Here is a 22,500-nt window from a genome sequence, read left to right as displayed (position 1 = left end):
AAAATATTTGAATAATGTTTGAGCTGTTTTATGTCCATATATTGATAATTAGTGCATTACAAACATTTGAGTCTCCAAAACAAAGATATAAGGTATAAATAATGCATTCAACTACATCTTGACATGTTTTAATGTCATATTCTAGTGAGGTTTGATGTTAATGATGGTCTGTTTAGCATTGTGTTGCTTTATTTTAATGGGTCCCACTTTATATTAAGTGTCTTTAACTACTCTGTACTTGCATCAAATATAAATACAATGTACTGACTGTCTTCATAATGTATTTGAGACACTTGTGGTGCTCTTGAGTTGGGATAGGGGTAGGGTTATGGACGGGTTTGGTGGTATGGGTAGGTCTAAGGGTGGGTTAAGGTGGAAAGGATGGTCAACAGTGTATTTACAAATGTAGTTACAGATGTAATTACATACAGGTATTTAATCAAGCATAAATACACAGTCAATACATGTATTTACACAATAAGTACATTGTAAAGAATTAATAGTTTTGGTGTAAGCACATATTAGTTAAGGCCACTGAATATAAAGTGGGACCTTTTAATGCTACTACTATCTGGATAATTAGTGCATTACAAACATTTGAGTCTCCAAAACAACAGAAAATAATGAATACTTCATGTTAATATCATGGTTTCATTTAAGTAGTCATTTTTAAACCAACGACTTTCGATATAAGTGGTTTGTTCAGCATATAAACCAAGTTTTTATGCAAACCATTTTAACAATTTTTTTATGCAAGCTTGTAGTTCTGGCTTGGGTTGCATTTGTTTCAGTTGTTGTTGTATATCTTGTTGCTTTTTGCCCTCGGGAAGCCAATACGGAAGTAACTGAAACTGCAATTCATCAAAATTCCGCTAGTCCTGGCTCCATAATAGAGCAAGTTGTAATTGAGCCCACTGTTAGAATGGCCAACTTTACAGCAGAAAAAAATGTGTTTACAGCCTGGTACAAAGAACGATTTTGGTTCATATAGCTATTATTACCCTCCATGACAACTGTGAGGGGGGTGAATTTATTTATAACTCATCCATTTCCTTTATATTAGGTTATATTAAGTTTGCATAATTAAGGGCGTGGCCACTTGAGTGACAGCTAGGTCTCGCTGGTCGCCGTCACTTCACCTCAGCTGAATCCGGCAGATTAGCCACTGATCTCGGCATATTCATCGTATTTTTGTGTTGTTTTATGTGGCTTTACACAGTCAGCTGCCTTTTGGACTTATTTCTTACAATTATCAGATGATATGGGATGCTGTGTGCACTTAATTGTGCTCACAAACCATTCACGTGGCCTCGTTTCCCATGTGAGTAAAGTTATATACTTATACACCATCTCTATAAATGTATTTGTTTTATTTAAGATCATTTATCATTAATATTTTTCTTTAGACCCGTAAAGCACTACAGAATGTGACAGATTGATTAGCTGTAGGCTCTAGAACAGACATCTGAAGCGTTATCATACAGTGTTATGCTGGAGTTCATCAATAGTCCTGCATTTACTAACACACACTATATCTGAAGTGTTTGGAAATAATTCGCGTTTTCCTCCTGTAGAAAAACATCATAAGAACAATGTTTAGTGGCTCACTGTATGACTACAGTGTTTTTAAAAGTCTAAACACTTTATTGATATAGTGTACAGCCAAGCACATGTGGTCAGAACACAAACGAGTCGCAGGTAATAAAGTATCAAGCGTTTCTCCTAAAGTAAAGTCTGTCTGCCAGGTCTCAGCAAAGTGCCAGCAGGCGTCTGTAGCTCCGCCCACTCTCCGCCTCTTTGCCCTTGTTTGGTATCCCGCCGTGGGTGCGATGACGCACAAACAAAATGGTGACGGTTGGCCGCGCCTACTTGTAGCTTCCTTTGCAGTGTTTAGAAACCTATGGGTGACGTCACGAATGCTCCGTCCATATATTTTACAGTCTATGCTATTATCTAGTTAGTTGATGCATTAAAAACATTTGTGCCTCTTAATACAACGTCAAATAATTCAAACTACATGTTAATATCATGGTTTCATTTTTAAACCAATGACTTTTGATATCAGTGGTGGTCTGTTTAGCATAAAAACACATTGCATTGCTTTATTTCTATGCTACAATTATGATACTGTTTACTATTTGATGCTCTTATTATATTTTATGCTGATATTATGATATACATGTTGACATCATGGTTTTATTTTTAAACCATTGACCTAATAAGAGCTTGAAATGGCTCTGTATTGCCCTGGAAACAGGTTTGGTTGTTATTAATCATATGCTGTCTGTTTTAGTGATGGGAAACTGAAGGAGGGTGATCAGATACTGGCGATTAATGGTCATCCGCTGGATCAGAGCGTCAGTCATCAGCAGGCCATCGCTCTCCTGCAGCAAGCATCAGAGCGGGTCAGCCTGAGCGTGGCCCGTGGGCCCGTACCGCAGCTCTCCAGCCCCGTGGTGTCCAGAACACCCAGCGCCGCCAGCACACTGTCTGCACACTCCAGCGCGGTGAGACTGAACAGACACACACTTGTGTACATGGTTTACAGGGATTCTCCATAGGTGTAATGTGTTGTATACTGTCAAATACGCTATTGTTAAATTATTATTCAATTAAAATGTAGCATTATTGGGCCGTACCCCTAAACACAACCCTCTTAGAAAACCTGTGGCAAATTTTGAATGCCTAAAGACCTCATTAAGCATGATTTGTAAGCGTTTTAAATTGCATCGCCTTAACAGAGTACAACTAAGTCATACTCATATTATTGCACAACTTCGTGTCCCTGTAAACCACATACACCTGTACACACACACACACACACACATACACACACACATACATACACACACACAGGCTTTTGTATATCAGGAGTTTAATTTAGTGATGTTTCCAACAGAGGCTCGTTGGAAATACATGCTTAGGGCTACATATTTGTAAACATATTTGCCTACAATTTCTGTGTAAAACGAACGATACGGCAATATGATGGCAAATTTTTGGTTCCTATTCGCACTTACTTTTACATGGATATAATATTGACGTATCATAAAGGGTTTTTTAACACAGCACCTAATAAATAGTCCTTAAACACCTTAAAAACGTCTGTAATTGAACTTATGGACTGCGTTTCCGGAGCGGTCAGTGTGCTCGGTAGCTCACCTTGTACGGTGTTGTACTTAGGACGTGGAGCAGACCAGGTTCAAGTCCAGCTAAAAATCATGCTAAAACCTTGTGACCGCAATGTGCTTTTCACTTCTTGTTTGCTTTTGAGAGCACTATTTGGGTTCGGATTGGGTTTAGGGAAGGGTGCGAGTTAGTCGATTGCGAGGTCATATATTATGCAGTTATGCATGAGATATGTATGAGAGGAGACAATGTATGAGAAATAAAAAAGTAATGTATTTGAGATTTGCAGGAATGTAGACAGCGCCCTCTGGTGGATTTGTCAACACATGCTGCAAGGAAACGTTGGCGTAGTATTGTATTTTGCAGTTGACAAAATTGCAGCCACTTGGCATGCATTACTGATAAGCCTGGGTTGGATGTTTCACAAGCATACAGTCCCGTTTTTCCCAGAAGTCTCACATAGTTTTACACCTATCTCTCGTCACCCTCCAGTTTTGCTGTTTCTCCCGGAAAACTCCTGTACTTTCATCCCACCCCCGGTCCTCAGCTATTTGGTATGGTCTGTAATACCCCTGGGTCGCCAACTTTGGTATAGTATCTGATCGCAGCGGCTGCCCGTAACCTTATCCATAGTACGGTTACTAACATCACAGCACAGTTACTAACCCGGTTCTCAAGTGTGTTATTCAGACAAACACACTCCACCACACACCGCCCCCACCCCCTCCCCCCTGGGTCTCCAGGAATTTCAGAGACAAATGTTGGCAGGTATGTTCACAAGGTAAGTAAACTTTCCAGGTCAAAGTCAATTACGCTCCACGGGGAGGTTTAAAGGTGCCATAAGGTGCATTGACTCAATAGGTTCAGTTGTTCTTTGATGTCTACATAATAGACAGTAGTATAGTACAGGGGTATACAAACTTCAGCCCACAAACTCCAAAATAACAATCCCAGTGAATCACAACTCTTCGAAGGTGGTTATAACTATACAAACATTGGTACACACACACACACACACACACACACACACCAATAGGCCTATGTAAACATAAGCAAATTGACAATACAACTGAAAAAATAGTTTAAAAAATTATATATGTATATATATTTCTATATATATAATTTCTATATAAATTATTTTTATAGTAATTTATTCGTTTGATTAATATCAAAGTTAACCTCACCTAATTCATTATTGGTTTAATTTTGGACAACGCCACCTAAAGATCATCCTCCAAGTTCAGTCGTGACCTGTATATATTTTTTGAAGTGAGATTTATTAGCCCCCCTGAATTATTAGCCCCCTGTTTATTTTTTTCCTCAATTTTTGTTTAATGAAGAGAAGATTTATTCAATATATTGCTAAACATAACAGTTTTAATTATTTCTAATTTCTAATAACTGATTTATTTTCTCTTTGTCATGACGACAGTAAATAATATTAGACTAGATATTCTTCAAGACACTTCTATACAGCTTAAAGTGACATTTAAAGGCTTAACTAGGTGAATTAGGTTAACTAGGCAGATTAGGGTACTGTAATTAGACAAGTTATGGTATAACAGTGGTTTGGTGTGTAGATAGTCGAAAAAAAATAGCTTCAAGAGTTTCCACTTAGATATGCGTAGCATTCATTGCAGGTTTGGCATGCTGTCCCGGGAGAGAACCCTGAGCTCAGAGATATTTGAGCCCAAGGCTCCCACCCGGTCAAATACGCATATCTGGAGATCCGAGATCAGGTAGGTCTTGAGAGCTCCCCTTTGGAAAAGGGAGGAAAAGGAGGAGATGGGGTGGAAGGGGGGATTCTTCCAAAACGAAGATAGAGCAGTAGGGATAAAACGATCCATTTATTGTAAACTATAGGATCACTATAGGATTATTACTTATTACAGATGAGCAGCCAGTTGTGCTCAATCATATCCTCGAAATTAGTTTATGAAACTTCACTTAAAGGGGCTAATAATATTGACCTAAAAATGGTTCATAAAAAATTTAAAACTGCTTTTATTCTAGCCGAAATAAAACAAGTTAGACTTTCTCCAGAAGAAAAAATATTATCAGACATACTGTGAACATTTCCTTGCTCTGTTAAACATCATTAGGGAAATATTTAAAAAGAAAAATAAATTAAAAGGAGGGCGAATAATTCTGACTTCAACTGTTTATGAATGACGAAAAGGCGTTAGAAAAGTTAACATGATGCCATAAATTGATCTGCAGCTGATGCTATTGCTGTGTTGTTATTCTAGCATGATCACCCCAGGGGTCGCAATCCAATCCCACTTAGAAACAGTATCCCATATGTCACGACTTAACAAGCGTTCTACTATAAATAAAGTTTCACCTAAGCATTTGTTTCTGAATATTGTGCATTTTCCCTCTTAGTTTGGATCCTTTAGAAATTCATGGACATTTATATGAAGTTCAGATCTGCAAAACTGCTCTGACTTTGGCTGAATGAGTCGGTCTGAGCATGATTGAAAATATACTCTGCAGAGGCATTCCTACCCAATGGACCAACACACCAGACTGCATTATAAATCGAAACGTGAAAAACCTCACATAAAAAGCGGCACTTACTGACTCCATTAAAGAGAAATATAAAATGGGGAAGGAGACGCCACTTGAATGACAAACAAATGTGTTGAAAGGTTATAGAAGTTCTGTTTCATGTCTCCGGGTCTCCAAGGGATGGCTAAGCCTGTGAATATTCCTGCTGCGCGTAGTGGGGAGTGAGACATAGTAGAAATGTGACAGACCCCCCTTTTTTTTTTTTAAAGAAAAGGACCCCCTCCTGTTTTCCTTTTGGATCTGCAGATTATTCAGCCGAGCTTCAGGTTATTTTCAACTAGTTAAAGTTCTCAAAGTAGTTCATGGTGAAAAACAATAAAACTTTATATGTAATAATTGTCAGTAGGGGCTTTTACATTGTTTAGTAATCGGAACTCAGATGTAGGTATGAAGTGACATATGCCAGCAAACAGCAACAACAAGCATAGCTTTCAATATAATAAAATAAAAACAGAGGATGCCATGATGGAAAATGGCAAATTCTAGGAAAATTCTAATGTTGAGATACTTCATTTCTGCGATAAATATTACAAAATAAATGAAGCTTCACAAGATGGTTTGAGCAGCCTTATTTGGTGGTTTTCTGAGGTGTCTAAAGCCTGGTTTATACTCGACGCGTCCGCTACTTCGCTTTAGTGAGCGTGGCGAATGTGACGTCATCACGGAGGATCGCTTTGGGTGCGCACGACATGATTTCGGCTGGGTGAGCGCATGATTGTTTTTGAGACTCGAGCGAACAGTGCGTGCGGGGCCGCGTTTGATTCGAGTTGAATATGAACCACTTTGAAGAGATTTTGTCTGAGAGAGGTACGACTGTACAGACATCGTTATGATCCGTGATCCAGATGATCAATAATTGTTGGCTAGAAATTGCAACAGCCGTGGGAAAGGAGGAAAGATTTTGTTAAAAGGTTTGGAAAATCCTGAGGGATAAGTTTGTTAAAGCCAAAAGAGGCCATGGCAAAAGTGGAGACCCAGGTACACAATTACAGAATATTCACTTTATTTGTATAGCGCTTATACAATGTAGATTGTGTTAAAGCAGCTTCACATGAAAGATCATAGTGAATAGGAACAGTGTAGTTCAGTTTTCAGAGTTTAAGTTCAGTTCAGCTCAGTTCAGTGTGGTTTAATAATCACTACTGAGAGTCCAAACACTGAAGAGCAAATCCATCGATGCGCAGCTCTACAGATCCCGAACCATGCAAGCCAGTGGCGACAGCGGAGAGGGAAAAAAAACTTCACCAATTGGTGAAAGTGAAGATAAAAAAAACCTTGAGAGAAACCAGGCTCAGTTGGGCACGACCATTTTAATTTCTCCACTGGCCAAACGTCTTGTGCAGAGCTGCAGTCTCAGTGGCGGAGGCTGGAAGCTGGCCTCAGCGAAGACTCGTCTGTCTCTGGAGCGTCACAGGAATCAGTCTCATGTTCTCCACTCATCCATGACCATCACAGTAGCTGCTCAGGATACGGCCTGGTCCAGGATTATGGAAACCTTGGGATCATCTCGTCACTAGTTTTGGATCGAATCAGTGACTCTGCATAGTCTGAGGGCCTCAGGAAGAGTATCCCCAGGTGGAAATAGAGAATAAGAAGAATAATTAGCGTAGCTGCTGTTCATAGTGTATATAAACAAGATGCAGAAACCTGTGTGGAAGCCTGCTAAGTGGTGCACTGAGTGTATGCTTTACTGAACAGATAGGTCTTTAATCTAGTTATGAATTGGGAGAGTGTGTCTGAGCCTCGGATATCAGAATATGTTTTTCCACCATTCATAGGTTTATCACTGCTGTATATATTACAAGTTTGAATTTAAAACAGTTTCATATTTACAAAACTATAATTAAGAAACAAATTATTTCTTTGATAACTGGAAAGGAATATTTGAATCTATTCCTGAACCTATTCCTAAGTCTGTTTCTTTTGACCACCCCCTGTGGTTTTAGAGAATATCACAACAGCGAACGCGGCAAGTATAAAAGCCTGGAAAGGAATATTTGAACCTGTCGGTTTACAACATACTGATGCCCTGCTTCTTTGGCTTTATTGGTGGTAATGTTCAGGAGTGTTGGACCATTATTGCCTTTTTAGCATAAGAAGTGGACAGAAACTAGCCAGAAACATCTGTATTTTTTAGTAAGTGTACTTTTTTTCCTTTTCTATTCTTGCCATAATAAAAAATATGTTTGCAGAGCAAACCATGTTCTGTTGTCATTAATATTTTAATAAAATGTAATAGGTAAAACTGTCGGAGATACGAACAAAAGCAAGTGATGCATCAAAGTTTGATCTAAAAATCCTTATAATAAAATGATAAAAATCCTTAATATCATTAAAATAATTTATAAAAACAATAAAAATAATTAGGTTAAAATATTGAAGAATATTAATGATATGACATAGTTCAGGAAACTTCCTAATTCTCTGTTTATCTGTCTGACTTTACGGTCTGTTTCTTTTGACCGCCCCCTGTGGTTTTAAAGAATATCACAACGCCGAACGCGGCAAGTATAAAAGCCTCGTCTGTTTCGCGAGGTGCACGCGCAGTCAGCGGAGGTGCGCAATGCAGCGCCAGGTGAAAGTATAAATCCAGCTTCACAATATTCAGGTACAGAAATTGCATAATCACAATGCAAAAAATGCTGTTCTTTCAATTCAACTCAAGTTTATTAGTTACCATAACTTTATTAGTTGTTTCTTACTTTCTTTCTTTAAAATTCTTACTTTACTTTGTCTCATTTGTAGTCCAAATATCAACATTTCTTTTAGATCAACTAAAAATATTGTTTTGTTTTCAACTTCAGAAAAAATAAATCAAATTTAGTTGTTTTTGTGTCAAAATGAAGAGTTTTATTTTTTAAAACAAGTAAAATGATCTGCCAGTGGAGTAAAATAATCCTGTTTTCACTTTGAAATCTAGATATTTGGACTAGAAACAAGACATTCATTCATTTATTCATCTTCCTTTAGCTTAGTCCCTTAGAGATCGCCACAGCGGAATGAACCACCAACTTATCCAGCAAGTGTTTTACACAGCAAATGCCCATCCAGCTACAACCCAGTACTGGGAAACACCCATATACACCTATACTGTATACACATATACAAACCGAAGCACCCAGAAGAAACCCACACCAACACGGAGAGAACATGCAAACTCCTCACAGAAACACACACTGACCCAGCCTGGGATCGAAACAAAAATTAAAATATAAATAGTGTATAAATACAGTAATTAAGTAGCTTCTGGTGACCTAAAATCTAGACTCAACATTGGATATCTTACGATGAGACTATTGCAGATGCACACATTGCGATATCGATGCTGAAACCATATATTGTGCAGCCCTAACTGTAGCTGTGTTGTCCTCGAGTGATGTTGGATTCATGACTACAGAAATGAAATGTAGAAGCAGAAGTAATCCCAGCAAGTAATCAGACTCTATGAGAAGTGACATATATGTGTTTTCAGGTGCACTCAGAAGACCGTAATCACCTGTAATGTCATGTGATTTTGTTTTAGATTGTCAGCACGCATGATGTAGCTATAGTTATAATAATATGTATACAAATATAGTTATAATAATAATCAAACTAGACTGTTTAAATGATATTATTTTCATTATTTTGCTTTATATTAATCGTTTAATTCCATTTGGGTGACTATATAAAAATCTGTGGATATTATTGATGCATTTATTAATCAATCTAGACTGTTTTAAATCAGATTATTTCATCATTTTGCATTATTTTAATCGTTTAAGTTCATTTGATTGACTATATAAAAATCTGTGGATATTATTGATGCATTTATTAATCAATCTAGAAGGTTTTAAATCATATTATTTTCATTATTTTGCTTTATTTTAATCGTTTAAGTTCATTTGATTGACTATATAAAAATCTGTGGATATTATTGATGCATTTATTAATCAAACTAGACTGTTTTAAATCATATTATTTTCCTTATTTTGCATTAATTTAATCGTTTAAGTTCATTTGGTTGACTGTATAAAAATCTGTGGATATTATTGATGCATTTATTTGGTCAAATTGCTCTATTTCACTGTCATTCAATGTGTTTTTGGTTCCAGACCAATCTCTGTCACCTTTTAAAGACAGGTTTCTACAGAAAGCCAGCAGTGTTCTAATTGATCATTGTGTTTTGTTCAGTTTACTTCTGTTTAGAGTCAGTTTGAGACGACTAAATCGTTTCCTTACAACATTGTGTTGCCTGTCTCCAAGCGGTGCCCACAGTTTCCTTTTTCTTATTTAAGTTTGGACAGACAGATGTTGTCTGAGGCTTCACATGACAGAAACAGGCCAGGGAGATCAAGTGTGCTTGTTGACTCTCAGGAAATCAGGCTGAATTCCTGTGGGATTTCTGTGAAAATGCAGAGGTGATCACAGCTGACATTTCCCTTTAAGGTTGCTGGGTTGTTTTTAGCATGCGATTTTAACCCAAAAAGTTGACTTTACTAGACAATTGCATGGAAATGCTTTGCTTTAAACACTTAGGATTTTAAAACTAAACAGCCCTAGTTGAACTGATGCATAACTTACGGTTCTATGTTGTTCAGTGTTAATTCCGCTACACTCTAAAAATGCTGGGTTGCTGTAGCCCAATGTTGGGTCAAGTATTGACCTTTTTCTTGATGTACTGCCAGGTGCATTGGGCGCTGTTTTTTTTTTGGCTCAACACTTCTGGACTCATTCAATTCCATTGATTTTTAGATGTTAAGATAAGATGTTGTTATGCTGCTTGATGTTGCAAACTGATAGTTTCGTATTATATTATTCTACTTTTTATTTATATGCATGAACACACTTGTTTGTAGAGCAAGTAGTTTGATTGTTTTCTGATGGTTATTATTCCTTGCCATTTCTCCCATAAGAAACTGAATCTGAAGTTCTAAAACAATCGCAAACACGAGCGCACTTCCGCATTGAAGAATAAGGTCAATAGACAATACGGACAATTAGCAACCCGGGCTCATTGCAGATACGTACCCTGGTCTACATTTCTGGGGACAGCAAAATTCATAACCAGAGGTACGTCTTCTTGCAGTTTTTGTTTTTGCAAATCCACAAGAGTGCGCTGTGTACGCTTTCTGATTATCTCAAATTTCTCTCGCGCAAATCCACCAGAGGGCGCAATATACACTTCAGCCGACCAGGCCAGCTTGCTGTCAACTGACTGACACACCCACCCCCGTCCCTAAACCCAACCAATAGTGTTTTCAAAAGCAATCTAGAAAAAGAAAAGGCATTGCAACCATGTAATTTCACCACATTTTCAGTCTTTTGTTTATTTTTTTATTTTTGCTTTTGCTTTACCTGGTTCCTGGAACCATTCTTCGCCAGACTCGAACCCTGTCATCACAGTCAACTCCACTCCACGTCCTAAGTCCACCAACATATGTGGCAAGCCACTGGGCAAACTGGTAACAACAGAAAAGCCGTCCATATGGAGGTAAGCGGTCAGCTGGTATCGCTAAAAGGAATAGAAGCTGTCGGCAGCATCATAACACCCCGTAGTGTTCATTTTACATACGAAATAGCCAGACGTACCTCTGAGTACATAATTCTCACACTCCAGAAATGTAGATAGGCATACGTATCCACAATGAGCCTCTGTTGATAATTATTATTCAATTAAATTGCGCTTTTTAACAGAACAGCTGGGTTTGTTCGTAGTTGAACCAATATTGGGTTACCACCTTAAGGTAAACTTAACCAAATTAAGTTATTAGCATTGTATATCACTAATTAAAATGTAGTTTTGACATATACAGTTGCATATTTACAATTATCTTAATGGAACGTGACCTTTACATAATATTCTAGTGATTTTTGGCATAAAATTGATAATTTTGACCCATACAAATGTATTTTTGGCTATGGGCTATATCAGAGGTGACCAACCCTGTTCCTGGAAATCGACCTTCCTGCAGATTTCAGTTGCAACCCATATTAGACACACCTGCCTGTAATTATCAAGTGCTGTTCTGATCCTAATTAATTGGATCAGGTGTGTTTGATCAGGGTTGGAGCTGAACTATGCAGGAAGGTCGATCTCCAGGAACAGGGTTGAGCACCACTGGGCTATATGCACACAAACTTTTAATTTTCAGCCAGGCAGCCCAAGGGTCTCCAGTGAACTGTCTTTCCATCACAAAATTGTCACGTTTAAGATCTGATTTCTTTAAAAATCAGCGATCTTCACTGCCTGTTAGATATACGACATGAAGTGGGTCTCAGATCGGACGAGAAGCACTACATTAAATTCCATTTCCCCTCACCATGTCTTTACAATATGATAGTTTTTACCCCAGTATTTTCAATGGATTTTCTGCGCTAGCCGCTAGCGGTTATAACAGTCTTTCATATCGTTTTACACTTGAACAACTAAATAAATGCTGAAGTCTATTTAACTGAATGTATTATAATTACATTACGACATCGATGCTGTAAAAACAACCTTGTGAAATTGAAAACAGTCACATTAAGCTTTCACCGGATGTTTAGCATTGGCTTTAAAACTCAAGCTGTGCATAGAGGCCTTTGTCACAATGCAACATAAGACCGATTTTGGGTAACAGCAACCCTGCATTTTTTAGAGTGTAGGGTGTTGAGTTTCACATCGTGTAAAAACTAATAATAGGTTTTTAATAGGTCTTTATTAGGTTTCCATCCTGTTTTCTAGTAAAACTTAAAGTAAAACAACTTGAAATGATGGAATTTGAGAGTTAAAACATCTAAATACTGAGAAAATCACCTTAAAGCTTGTACATTACTAATTAAATATAATGGTTTTACATGTATACAGTTAGAAATGTACAATACTCCAATGACACATGATCTTTACGTAACATTCCAAGTAAATAACCCGATATTTTCGACCCATACAATGTAAATTTGGCTCGATATTGTGATCACAAATGCCACTCGCTCCAAAAAGATTTAGTAAGTCTTCCACACTAGCTTGACCTTATTCTTAACCGTATTTGACCTACACTTGACCCTATTCTGTGATCTGATATCTTAGAACTTCAGATTCAGTTTACTACGGGAGAAATGGCTAGGAATAATAACCATCAGAAAACAATCAAACTTCTTGCTCTACAAACAAGTGTGTTCATGACTATACATAAAAAGTAGAATAATATAATACGAAACTATCAGTTTGCAACATCAAGCAGCATAACAAGCTGTTTCTAACGTCTAGAAATCAATGGAAGTGAATGAGAATGAAGTCTCGGGCCAAAAAAGTTCCAATGGCTCCATGAAGAATAAGGTCAATACTTTTCTATGGGACAAATATTGCAGTTCAGATTACACTGAGCAGCATCATTAACGAGGATGAGGATCTCTTCTTTCAAAACACTGTCATGCTGAGAGATCTGCGCTGCCTATGTGACACTCGATAGTCCTCAATCATGGTGTGTTATTCTATCAGGAGCGTAACTCTGTCATAAGCCACTGCTATAGGAGACTCTTTCAGCAGCAAACATGTGGTCTTCTGCTTGGATGTGGGTGAGTTGCCTTCGTGATACTATTGATCATTTATTGGTCATGCACTGGCTTAATCAATCAGAGTTATGAATAGTTACGAATGCCTCAGTGTAGAAAGTGTATGTTCACTTTAACGGCATGCATTGTTTGTGAGAGGTTTCAGGTCATGTGGTGTTTTATTAGTGGCTGCATCTCTGTTACGTGCAGTAGAAACATCTATTGGGAATAATCATCTGGAAATGTCAGAATCATTGATATATTTGATTCATATATCATTGTTTTATATATATAACACATGTTTATATGGATTTACAAATGAATGAGATATTAGCCACAAATAAATATCCATTAAATATATAACAAACAAGGTCATGTTTGGATTTCACATATACAGTTGAAGGCTTATAGTTAGCCCTTATGTGATGTTTAACAGAGGGTGGCACAGTGGCTCAGTGGTTAGCACCTTTGCCTCACAGCAAGAAGGTCACTGGTTCGAGTCCCGGCTGGGTCAGTTGGCATTTCTGTGTGGAGTTTGCATGTTCTCCATGTGTTGGCGTGTGTTTCCTCCGGGTGCTCCGGTTTCCCCCACAAGTCCAAAGACATGCGGTACAGGTGAATTGGGTTAGCTAAATTGTCCATAGTGTATGAGTGTGAATGAGTGTGTATGGATGTTTCCCAGTGATGGGTTGCAGCTGGAAGGGCATCCGCTGTGTAAGACATATGCTGGATAAATTGGCGGTCCATTCAGCTGTGGTGACCCCAGATTAATAATGGGACTAAGTCGAAAAAAATATGAATGAATGAGTTGGCGGTTCATTCCTCTGTGGCGACCCCTGATCAATTATTAATTATTAAATTAAAATTAAATTATTAAATTAGTTGGCGCCAATAGCCTAGTGGTTAGTGCGTCGACACAAAGCACAGAGGTGCTCACGGCGACCCGAGTTTGATTCCCGGCTTGAGGTCCTTTGCCGATCCTTCCCCTCTCTCTGCTCCCCACACTTTCCTGTCTTATCAATAAAGTTGAAAACCCCCCAAAAATAATTATTTAAATTATCAAATTAATAATTATTAAATAATTATTTTTCAAACATTAAAATTACAAATATGTACATATATGTTCGAATACATAAGCTATATTTTATATATATATATATATAATCTACATATATGACCATATGTCAGCTTTTCCTATGGCTCCTGTGTGTTATTTACTGTCTGTATTTAGCTCTTTTTATATTATTGTGTTTTTTAGACCCACTGGACTCATGTGGAGACGATTGAGCTGGTCAATGATGGAACCGGACTGGGTTTTGGGATTGTTGGTGGTAAAAGCACTGGAGTTATTGTTAAAACCATTCTACCTGGAGGCATCGCTGATCAGGTAAAGGCGTTTAGTGTTTACCTGATGTTTAGGTCAGAAATGACCATTGTATGTTTTTGTGCAGTATATCTTTATATGCATCTCCTTTTGACCGATTGTCCTCTCTGCAACCATTACTATCCACCTTATTTTATTATTTTGCAGTTCATACTATTATTTATACGGGCTTAAATGTCCTACATGAATATGTTTTACCTGAATAACACATTACCAAAACCAATATTCAAGAGTTCGCACTTAGATATTGCTTGATACTAATAGCAGGTTTGGCATGTTGTCCGGGAGAGAACCCTGAGCTCTGAGATAATTGATCTCAGGGCTCCCGCCTGGTCGATGAGCATATAAGGGGAGTACGGGATCAGGTAGTTCTCGAGAGCTCCCTCTGGTAAAGGAGGAAAAGGGGGAGATGGGATGGAAGGGGGGTTTCTTGGGAAATTGAAGATATGAGAGTAGTTTTAGTCAGGCTACTTATAGTGAGTTTGGATTAATCTGATTGGCTAACTAATGATTGTAGATGAGACCAGCTGCGATCAATCATATCACGCTTTACTTTTGAAATTAGTTTGTGAAACAAATAATCACATCAGCATTTAGTAACCTATCATTTTCTAACACACATTCCTGTTCTTCATGCAATGTTTTGCTGTTATTTTAAGTGTACACAAATAAAAAATGATCACAATGTCGAATATTGTTCTCTTATCTGAACAACACCAAAAAATATGCATATGGTTTTTAAAGAGAAGTTATGTTGTTTTAAGATATATTTTGTCAAAATTAAGGTTTTGCTTGAGACAAGCTAAATAATCTGCCAATGTGGTAAGTAAAATAAGCTTAAATCAAATGGAAAAACAAGATTATTCTGTTTACTCCGGCAGATTCTTTCACTCGTTTTAAGGAAAAGTTGACTGAATTTTGACTTATTATTTCTGAAAACATTTAATAGAAACAAGACAAAAACTCTAAGTAAGAAAGGTATTTTTTGCATTTATTTTTAACGCACTGATCCATCCAACATATTCTGATAGGCTTTTTTGTCTGTGTTTTATTGGCGTTCATTTGTGTAGATTGAATTGACATTAAAGGGCACCTATTATGCAAAACTCACTTTAATAAGGGGGTTAAACACAGTTGTGTGTCAGCAGTGTGTGAATATATCTAGTTTCTAATAGTAAAAATACAGTAATTGCATTTTTATAATCAGACTTGATAGAAACACTCTGCAGAAACACTTTGATTGACATTCTCCCTTTGTACGTGTCATCAGAGGGGGAAAGCTCCGCCCACTAGTGACCATCTCACCCTCATTAGCATAGGACATTAGTCTTGATTTTGAATCTGCCAACATGCTGACACACAGGCATTTGTAGCTCCGCCCTCTTTTTAAAAAAAGCACAATCTCATTTGCATTTAAAGCGACAGTAACCAAAATGCCACAATTGGGATTAAAGCCTAAAAGGGTCAGTTTCAGAGAGTTAGACAACATTATCTGTGTGGTATTTTGAGCTGAAACTTCCCACACACATTCTAGTGACATCAGAGACTTATTTTACATCTTATAAAAAGGTGCACATTAAAATGATTCAATGATTGTCTAAAAAAAGTCTGTCACGGGATCTGTTTTTGTTCACCGTCTCTCTCACTGGCTGTAGGATGGGCGTTTGCGAAGCGGCGATCACGTCCTGCGCATCGGGGATACGGATCTGTTGGGTCTGAGCAGTGAACAGGTCGCTCACGTCCTCAAGCAATGTGGAAACAGAGTTCGACTGCTGATCAGCCGCGGGACAGCAGACGATGCACCGGCCGCTCCTGTTACTCTGCCCACCGTCAGTGAACAACAGGTACAGATACACCTCTGAGATATACTGAAAAAAAATATCATATCAGCAAAATAAACATGAAAACAAAAACTATATCAATGCGTAGTGAATGCTACAGTGTTTCCCTGCTGATAAATCCAGCTCAAACCAGCCTAGGCTGATTGGCTGGTTTTAGTTGGTTGACCAGCCAGGTTTTAGAGGGGTTTTGGCCATTTCCAGGCTGGTTTCCAGCTATTTCCAGCCTGGTCTTAGCTGGACATAGCTGGTTTTAGCTGGGCTCCCAGTCTGGCTAGGCTGGTCAAGCTGGTTTTTATATATATAAAATTAGGAGAATTAGGTTTATTAAGTCTTTACCTCCCTGACTCCTCATCCCTCCTTTTTTGCTTCATACAAAAAATCTATCAGGAGGCATACTTAGTAAGATCACCGTCATATTGTTTAAACTTTAGTTTTGTCAAATTACTAAACAAAAAAAGGCCGTTACGCCGGTTTTACAACGCGTGAACGGCGCGTGACAAGCAAGTAGCCTGCTTTTTTTTATGCGCATGTTAACTACCGGGACTCGCACCGTCAGAAGAGCAGCGCGTGCGAGAGACGCGCGGGTTCTCTGCGCACACTTGGAGATGCGTCAGTTTGATTACACTGCTTTCACCAGCGTTGGTTTGGTTGCACATAGAGAATAACATCTTTATTTCAGATTTACCACTCTTAATAGCATAGTTATATATAACAAGAAGTAAATCATATCACAATGCATTTACTGGGGCACTAGAGATTTTTACCTGGGCACGTGCCTCAGTAAATTGGGTCTAGCGACGCTCCTGTAGGCCTACATGTTTTGTTATTTAATGTTTTTTTTTTGCATTCAGGATTTTGAGGATGAGGATGAGCAGGACGCTTTCGATGTGAGCTTGATGAAGAACGCTCAGGGTTTGGGCATCACCATCGCTGGATATGTAGGAGACAAAACCTCAGGTCAGCTTTAAATCACACGTTAGGGCTGCACAATATATTGTTTAAGCACCGATATCGCAATCGCGAAACGTGCATTGTGGAGTCAGGATTACAGTTGAGCAGGTACAACAGTTCAGAACACATGAGAATTGGGGGGTCATTTCAGTTAAACCATAATAAAGTGAAAGTTTGTCAACTGCTTGTGTTTTTAAGGCCTGTGTAAACATTTAAAGCGAGTTTAAAGCGTTTGGGCTGGAGGAATTATTACGTTTGTAGCTTTACCAAAGATTAATTGTAGTGAATTATATATAGTATCATATTGTATCATATTATATATAGTATCTTATTATATATAGTATCATATTTTAATCAGTTTATAATGGACTTTCACCAGACTATCTTTCAAAAATGCTGTGTAGTTTACGAACCCAGAATGACTTACAGCAGGTTTTAAATACATTAATATCTCACATTAGCTAATGAAACATTATTGTAAATGGTAAGAGTTGCGTTAGTTCATGTACTAATAAGCATTTATTAATCATAGTTTTACTAATGCATCAATCAAATCCAAAGTTGTGCTGGTTCACATTAATGAATGCACTGTGAGTAGACCTGAACTAACAATATGTTCATTACCTAACATTAACAGAGATGATTAAACACTGTAGTAAATGTATTGTTCTTGTTAGTAAATACATAAGCTAACATTAAGTAATGCAACCTTACTGTAAAGCGCTTTTATAATGCAAAGCCTGCATGTTGAGGAAATTTCACTCCTGACCTCAGATATTCTGGCCTGTTTCTTCCAGCCTTGATATTTACTGTTTCGGTTTTCTCACCGTGGGCCGATTTCAGCTCCATTCCGCTCGATTTTCACCAGCGTTTAACCTTTGCTGTCTGTAATTTTCCTGCCGCAGAGCCCTCTGGGATATTCGTGAAGAGCATTTCGAGGGACAGCGCCGTGGAGCAGGACGGACGGGTTCATGTTGGAGATCAGATCATAGCTGTGAGTACTTTCGCTGAAGACATTTCTGCATTACTGGGCCACGTTTGCTCATCATACATGGGATTTACACTCATTGGCCACTTTATTAGGTACACCTTAATGGTACCAGGTTGGACCCCCTTTTGCCTTCAGAACTGCCTTAATCCTTCATAGCAGAGATTCAACAAGATACTGAAAATATTCCTCAGAGGTTTTGCTCCATATTTACATGATAGCATCACGCAGTTGCTGCAGATTTGTCGGCTGCCAATCTCCCGTTCCACCACATCCCAAAGGTGCTCTATTGGATTGATCTCTGGTGACTGTGGAGGCCATTTGAGTGAACTCATTGTCATGTTCAAGAAACCAGTCTGAGATGATTCACGCTTTATGACATGGTGCGTTATCCTGCTGGAAGTAGCCATCAGAAGATGGAGACACTGTGGTCATAAAGGGATGGACATGGTCAGAACAATACTCAGGTAGGCTGTGGCGTTGACATGATGCTCAGTTGGTACTAATGAGCCCAAAGTGTGCCAAGAAAATCTCCCCCACACCATTACACCACCACCACCAGCCTGAACCGCTGATACAAGGCAGGATGGATCCATGCTTTCATGATGTTGAGGCCAAATTCTGAGCCGAGCATCCGAATGTGGCAGCAGAAATGGAGACTCATCAGACCAGGCAACGTTTCTCCAATCTTCTATTGTCCAGTTTTGGTGAGCCTGTGTGAATTGTAGCCTCAGTTTCCTGTTCTTAGCTGACAGGAGTGGCACCCGGTGTGGTCTTCTGCTGCTGTAGCCCATCCACCTCAAGGTTGGACGTGTTGTGTGTTCAGAGATGCTCTTCTGCAGACCTCGGTTGTAACGAGTGCTTATTTGAGTTACTGTTGCCTTTCTATCAGCTGGAACCAGTCTGGCCATTCTCCTCTGACCTCTGGCATCAACAAGGCATTTGCGCCCACAGAACTGCGGCTCACTGGATATTTCCTCTGTGTCGGACTATTCAGTCGGACAGGTGTACCTAATAAAGTGACCGATGAGTGTACATGTCCTTTACATGTGTTTCCACGCTTGTTGTGCATATATCATCAACAAGAAGAGAAAACTATCATGGGCATGCTATAATTTTTCTGTGTGTGTTCGTAGGTGGACGGTGTGAACATCCAGGGTTACACTAACCAGCAGGCTGTGGAGGTTTTGAGACACACCGGTCAAACTGTAAACCTGAAACTGGTGCGCCGCGGCTTTAAACCAGAGGATGCCTCTCCGTCAATCATCCCTGTCGCCGTGGAGACAGAACCCGCCCACAGCGCATCCAGAAACTCAACAATGGAGCGCATGAACGCAAAACACGGTAACAAACACACACACACACAGTACACACTCACATACGCAACATACAATAAACATACACACACAGACATGCAGATACACACACAAATGCATACAAACCACAGACACACACACAGACTGACACGCAGGTGCACACACAGACATGCAGATATACACACACACACAGATGCACACACGTTAACACACGCAAAACTTCATAGACAAACGGACACATACACACACACACACACACACACAGACATGCAGATGCACACACATTCAGACACACAGCTGTACAGACACACAAATGCACACAAACTCAGACACACACAGACACGCAGATGCACACATATTCAAACACACACACAAATGCACAAACACGCATAGTGCACACGCAGACACACACTCACGTACACACACACACAGACATGCAGATACACACACACAGCTGCACAGACACATACATGCATACAAACACAGACACACACACACACAGATGTGCACACACAGACACGCAGATGCACACATATTCACACACACACAAATGCACAGACACGCATAGTACACACGCAGACACACACTCACATACACACACACAGACATGCAGATACACACACACAGCTGCACAGACACATACATGCACACAAACTCGGACACACACACACACACAGACACGCAGATGCACACATATTCATACTCACACACACACAAATGCACAGACACGCATAGTACACATGCAGACACACACACAGACATGCAGATACACACACACAGCTGTACAGACACACAGATGCACACAAACTCACACACACACACACACACACACACACACACATTGAGAAGAGAGATAGCTGGAGGTTGTTTCACACACTCATTCATCACTCTGCATATGCAAGGTCAAGCTGAACGCGTAGTTTACTACAGGATTCCTCAGCCTGGGCTCTACAGCAGGGGTTTTCAACCTTTTAGGACACCCCCCCCCCCCCCCCCCCCCCCCCTAAGTTTGTCCAATTTCACTCGCCCATCATTCACATATTACTTGCTGCGCAGCATTAAACACATTGAAACATAATACCTGATTCAGTGTGACGGCTGAGCCTGTTTCTGTGAGGACAACATGGTTGGATTCCTGACACGACTAACTGTAAATCATCTCCCACTGTCAATAAGTGTGAGCCGGATAGCATACTTACTTTCGATGTACTGTACTGATGTAGGACGTTCCGACAAGATCCACACGCACGGCTGTCATAGATATACAATAGATGTCGCATACTGACCCTGAGCATGCATCAATAACGCCGCCACATTAGTAAAAATATTTGCATACTGACCAGCGGGAAATCTCCTGATCATAGATATATGTGTGTATATGTGTTTATATCTCTGGCTCTGGATGGCCACAGTCCTCCACTGCACCTTGGTCTCGCATTCATTTTAAAGGAGCGCTACCCTGTACTAAAATGGCGGCTCTATTGACGCATTCCTTCCAATAGACAACAACAGCATAGGTGACATCTAACGTAAATATCTATGACAACTCATGTGACAACTTTTCACCTCAACGAGAAATCTGCTGGCAATTTAATCTCGCGAGATCTCCTCACACCTTTAGTACTTACTGATTTAGGACTTTTCGCCATATTTTCCGACAAGATCCACACGCACGGCTGTCAGTAAAGGACTGCAGACACGCACATCGTAAAATGCAGAAGTTTTTTTCTGTCCATTCGACGTGCGTTATTAATTCCATAACACTCTCACCAGTCCTTACTCCTCATTTGCATCTAATACCGCAGTTTGTCACGGGGGCATGAATGAAATGTTCATGAGTGAACGTGAAACTGCTGAACTGCATTTAAAGTCACATAAAATTACAGGAAACTCTTGTATGAAAGCACTTCACGTAAACACCGTAATTATATTATTGTCTATTAAGGCAAATAACTAGATTACAGATGTTTACGTAAGCGTAGTCAGTCGTGTCTTCAGATTAAGGGCATCCTGCTGATTTGATTCAGAAGGCCTGTTTTGTCAGACGGCTCACCGGTTTTAGGTCCGTGTACAGGGGGTGTGGCCTGGTGGCTAAAGCCACTCCCCCTTTGCCCTCATTGGCTGAGGTGCCCCTCTTGCTCAGTCGATCCCCCCCCCCCCCCCCCCACCCCGGCTCTTCACTTGGCGATCAGCAAACATCCTCGAATTGCATCCCACCCGCTCTTCAATTTGCAATCGATCCACCTCCCCCACCCCTCTTTACTTTGCGATCGTAAGGGTCTGTGCACGGTCCTGACCGGTTTGTCTTTCATTCACCGTCATTCATTTTAAAAAGCACCTCCCTCCATTTTATCTGTGTATGTTTCACTGGAACGCATAAACTCTCCAGGTGCCTGATAGTGAGATGTGGAGCTAACATTAGTCACGTTCACTCAGATTCAATCATAAATCATCATCATAATTTACTCGAGAGCACAACTCAATATCTCGGCCCCCCCCCATAATAAGTCCACAGTTTGAAACCCCCTGCTCTACAGTATAAACACAGCAGAGCTCCTCCTCCAGATGAAGAGCATTCTGGGAGATATCACACACAAAGCTGAGATCTTGATCTAAACACAGTGAGAACGTCAATAGATCCTCTGTGTGCATGTGTGCGCGCGTGCGCGCGTGTGTGTGTGTGTGTGTGAGTCCGACAAACACTGCACCTTATTTAGAGGTCGACTCCTCACTCATCCTTTCATCACAGACACAAGAAGCCTGTTATTATACACCGAGTTCACAACAACACTGTTTACTTCTGTGTGT

The 22,500-nt window shown here is 39.6% G+C and overlaps 1 protein-coding gene across 1 annotated transcript in view; it reads left to right on the top strand.

Moving 5' to 3' along the window:
• LOC130232524 (multiple PDZ domain protein) overlaps nucleotides 1-22,500 on the top strand; it is a 123,738-nt gene that overhangs the window by 28,381 nt on the left and 72,857 nt on the right. Inside the window, 6 exon segments of the mRNA XM_056462476.1 lie at nucleotides 2,294-2,507; nucleotides 14,471-14,599; nucleotides 16,252-16,440; nucleotides 17,289-17,394; nucleotides 18,294-18,382; nucleotides 19,513-19,720. Coding sequence (XP_056318451.1) covers nucleotides 2,294-2,507; nucleotides 14,471-14,599; nucleotides 16,252-16,440; nucleotides 17,289-17,394; nucleotides 18,294-18,382; nucleotides 19,513-19,720 — 935 coding nt within the window.

This window comes from Danio aesculapii, chromosome 7 (genome assembly GCF_903798145.1).
Source record: "Danio aesculapii chromosome 7, fDanAes4.1, whole genome shotgun sequence".
In the NCBI taxonomy this organism is placed as follows: Eukaryota; Metazoa; Chordata; class Actinopteri; order Cypriniformes; family Danionidae; genus Danio; species Danio aesculapii.
Note: the sequence above shows the minus strand (reverse complement) of the source record. Positions and strands in the feature narration are given on the sequence as shown.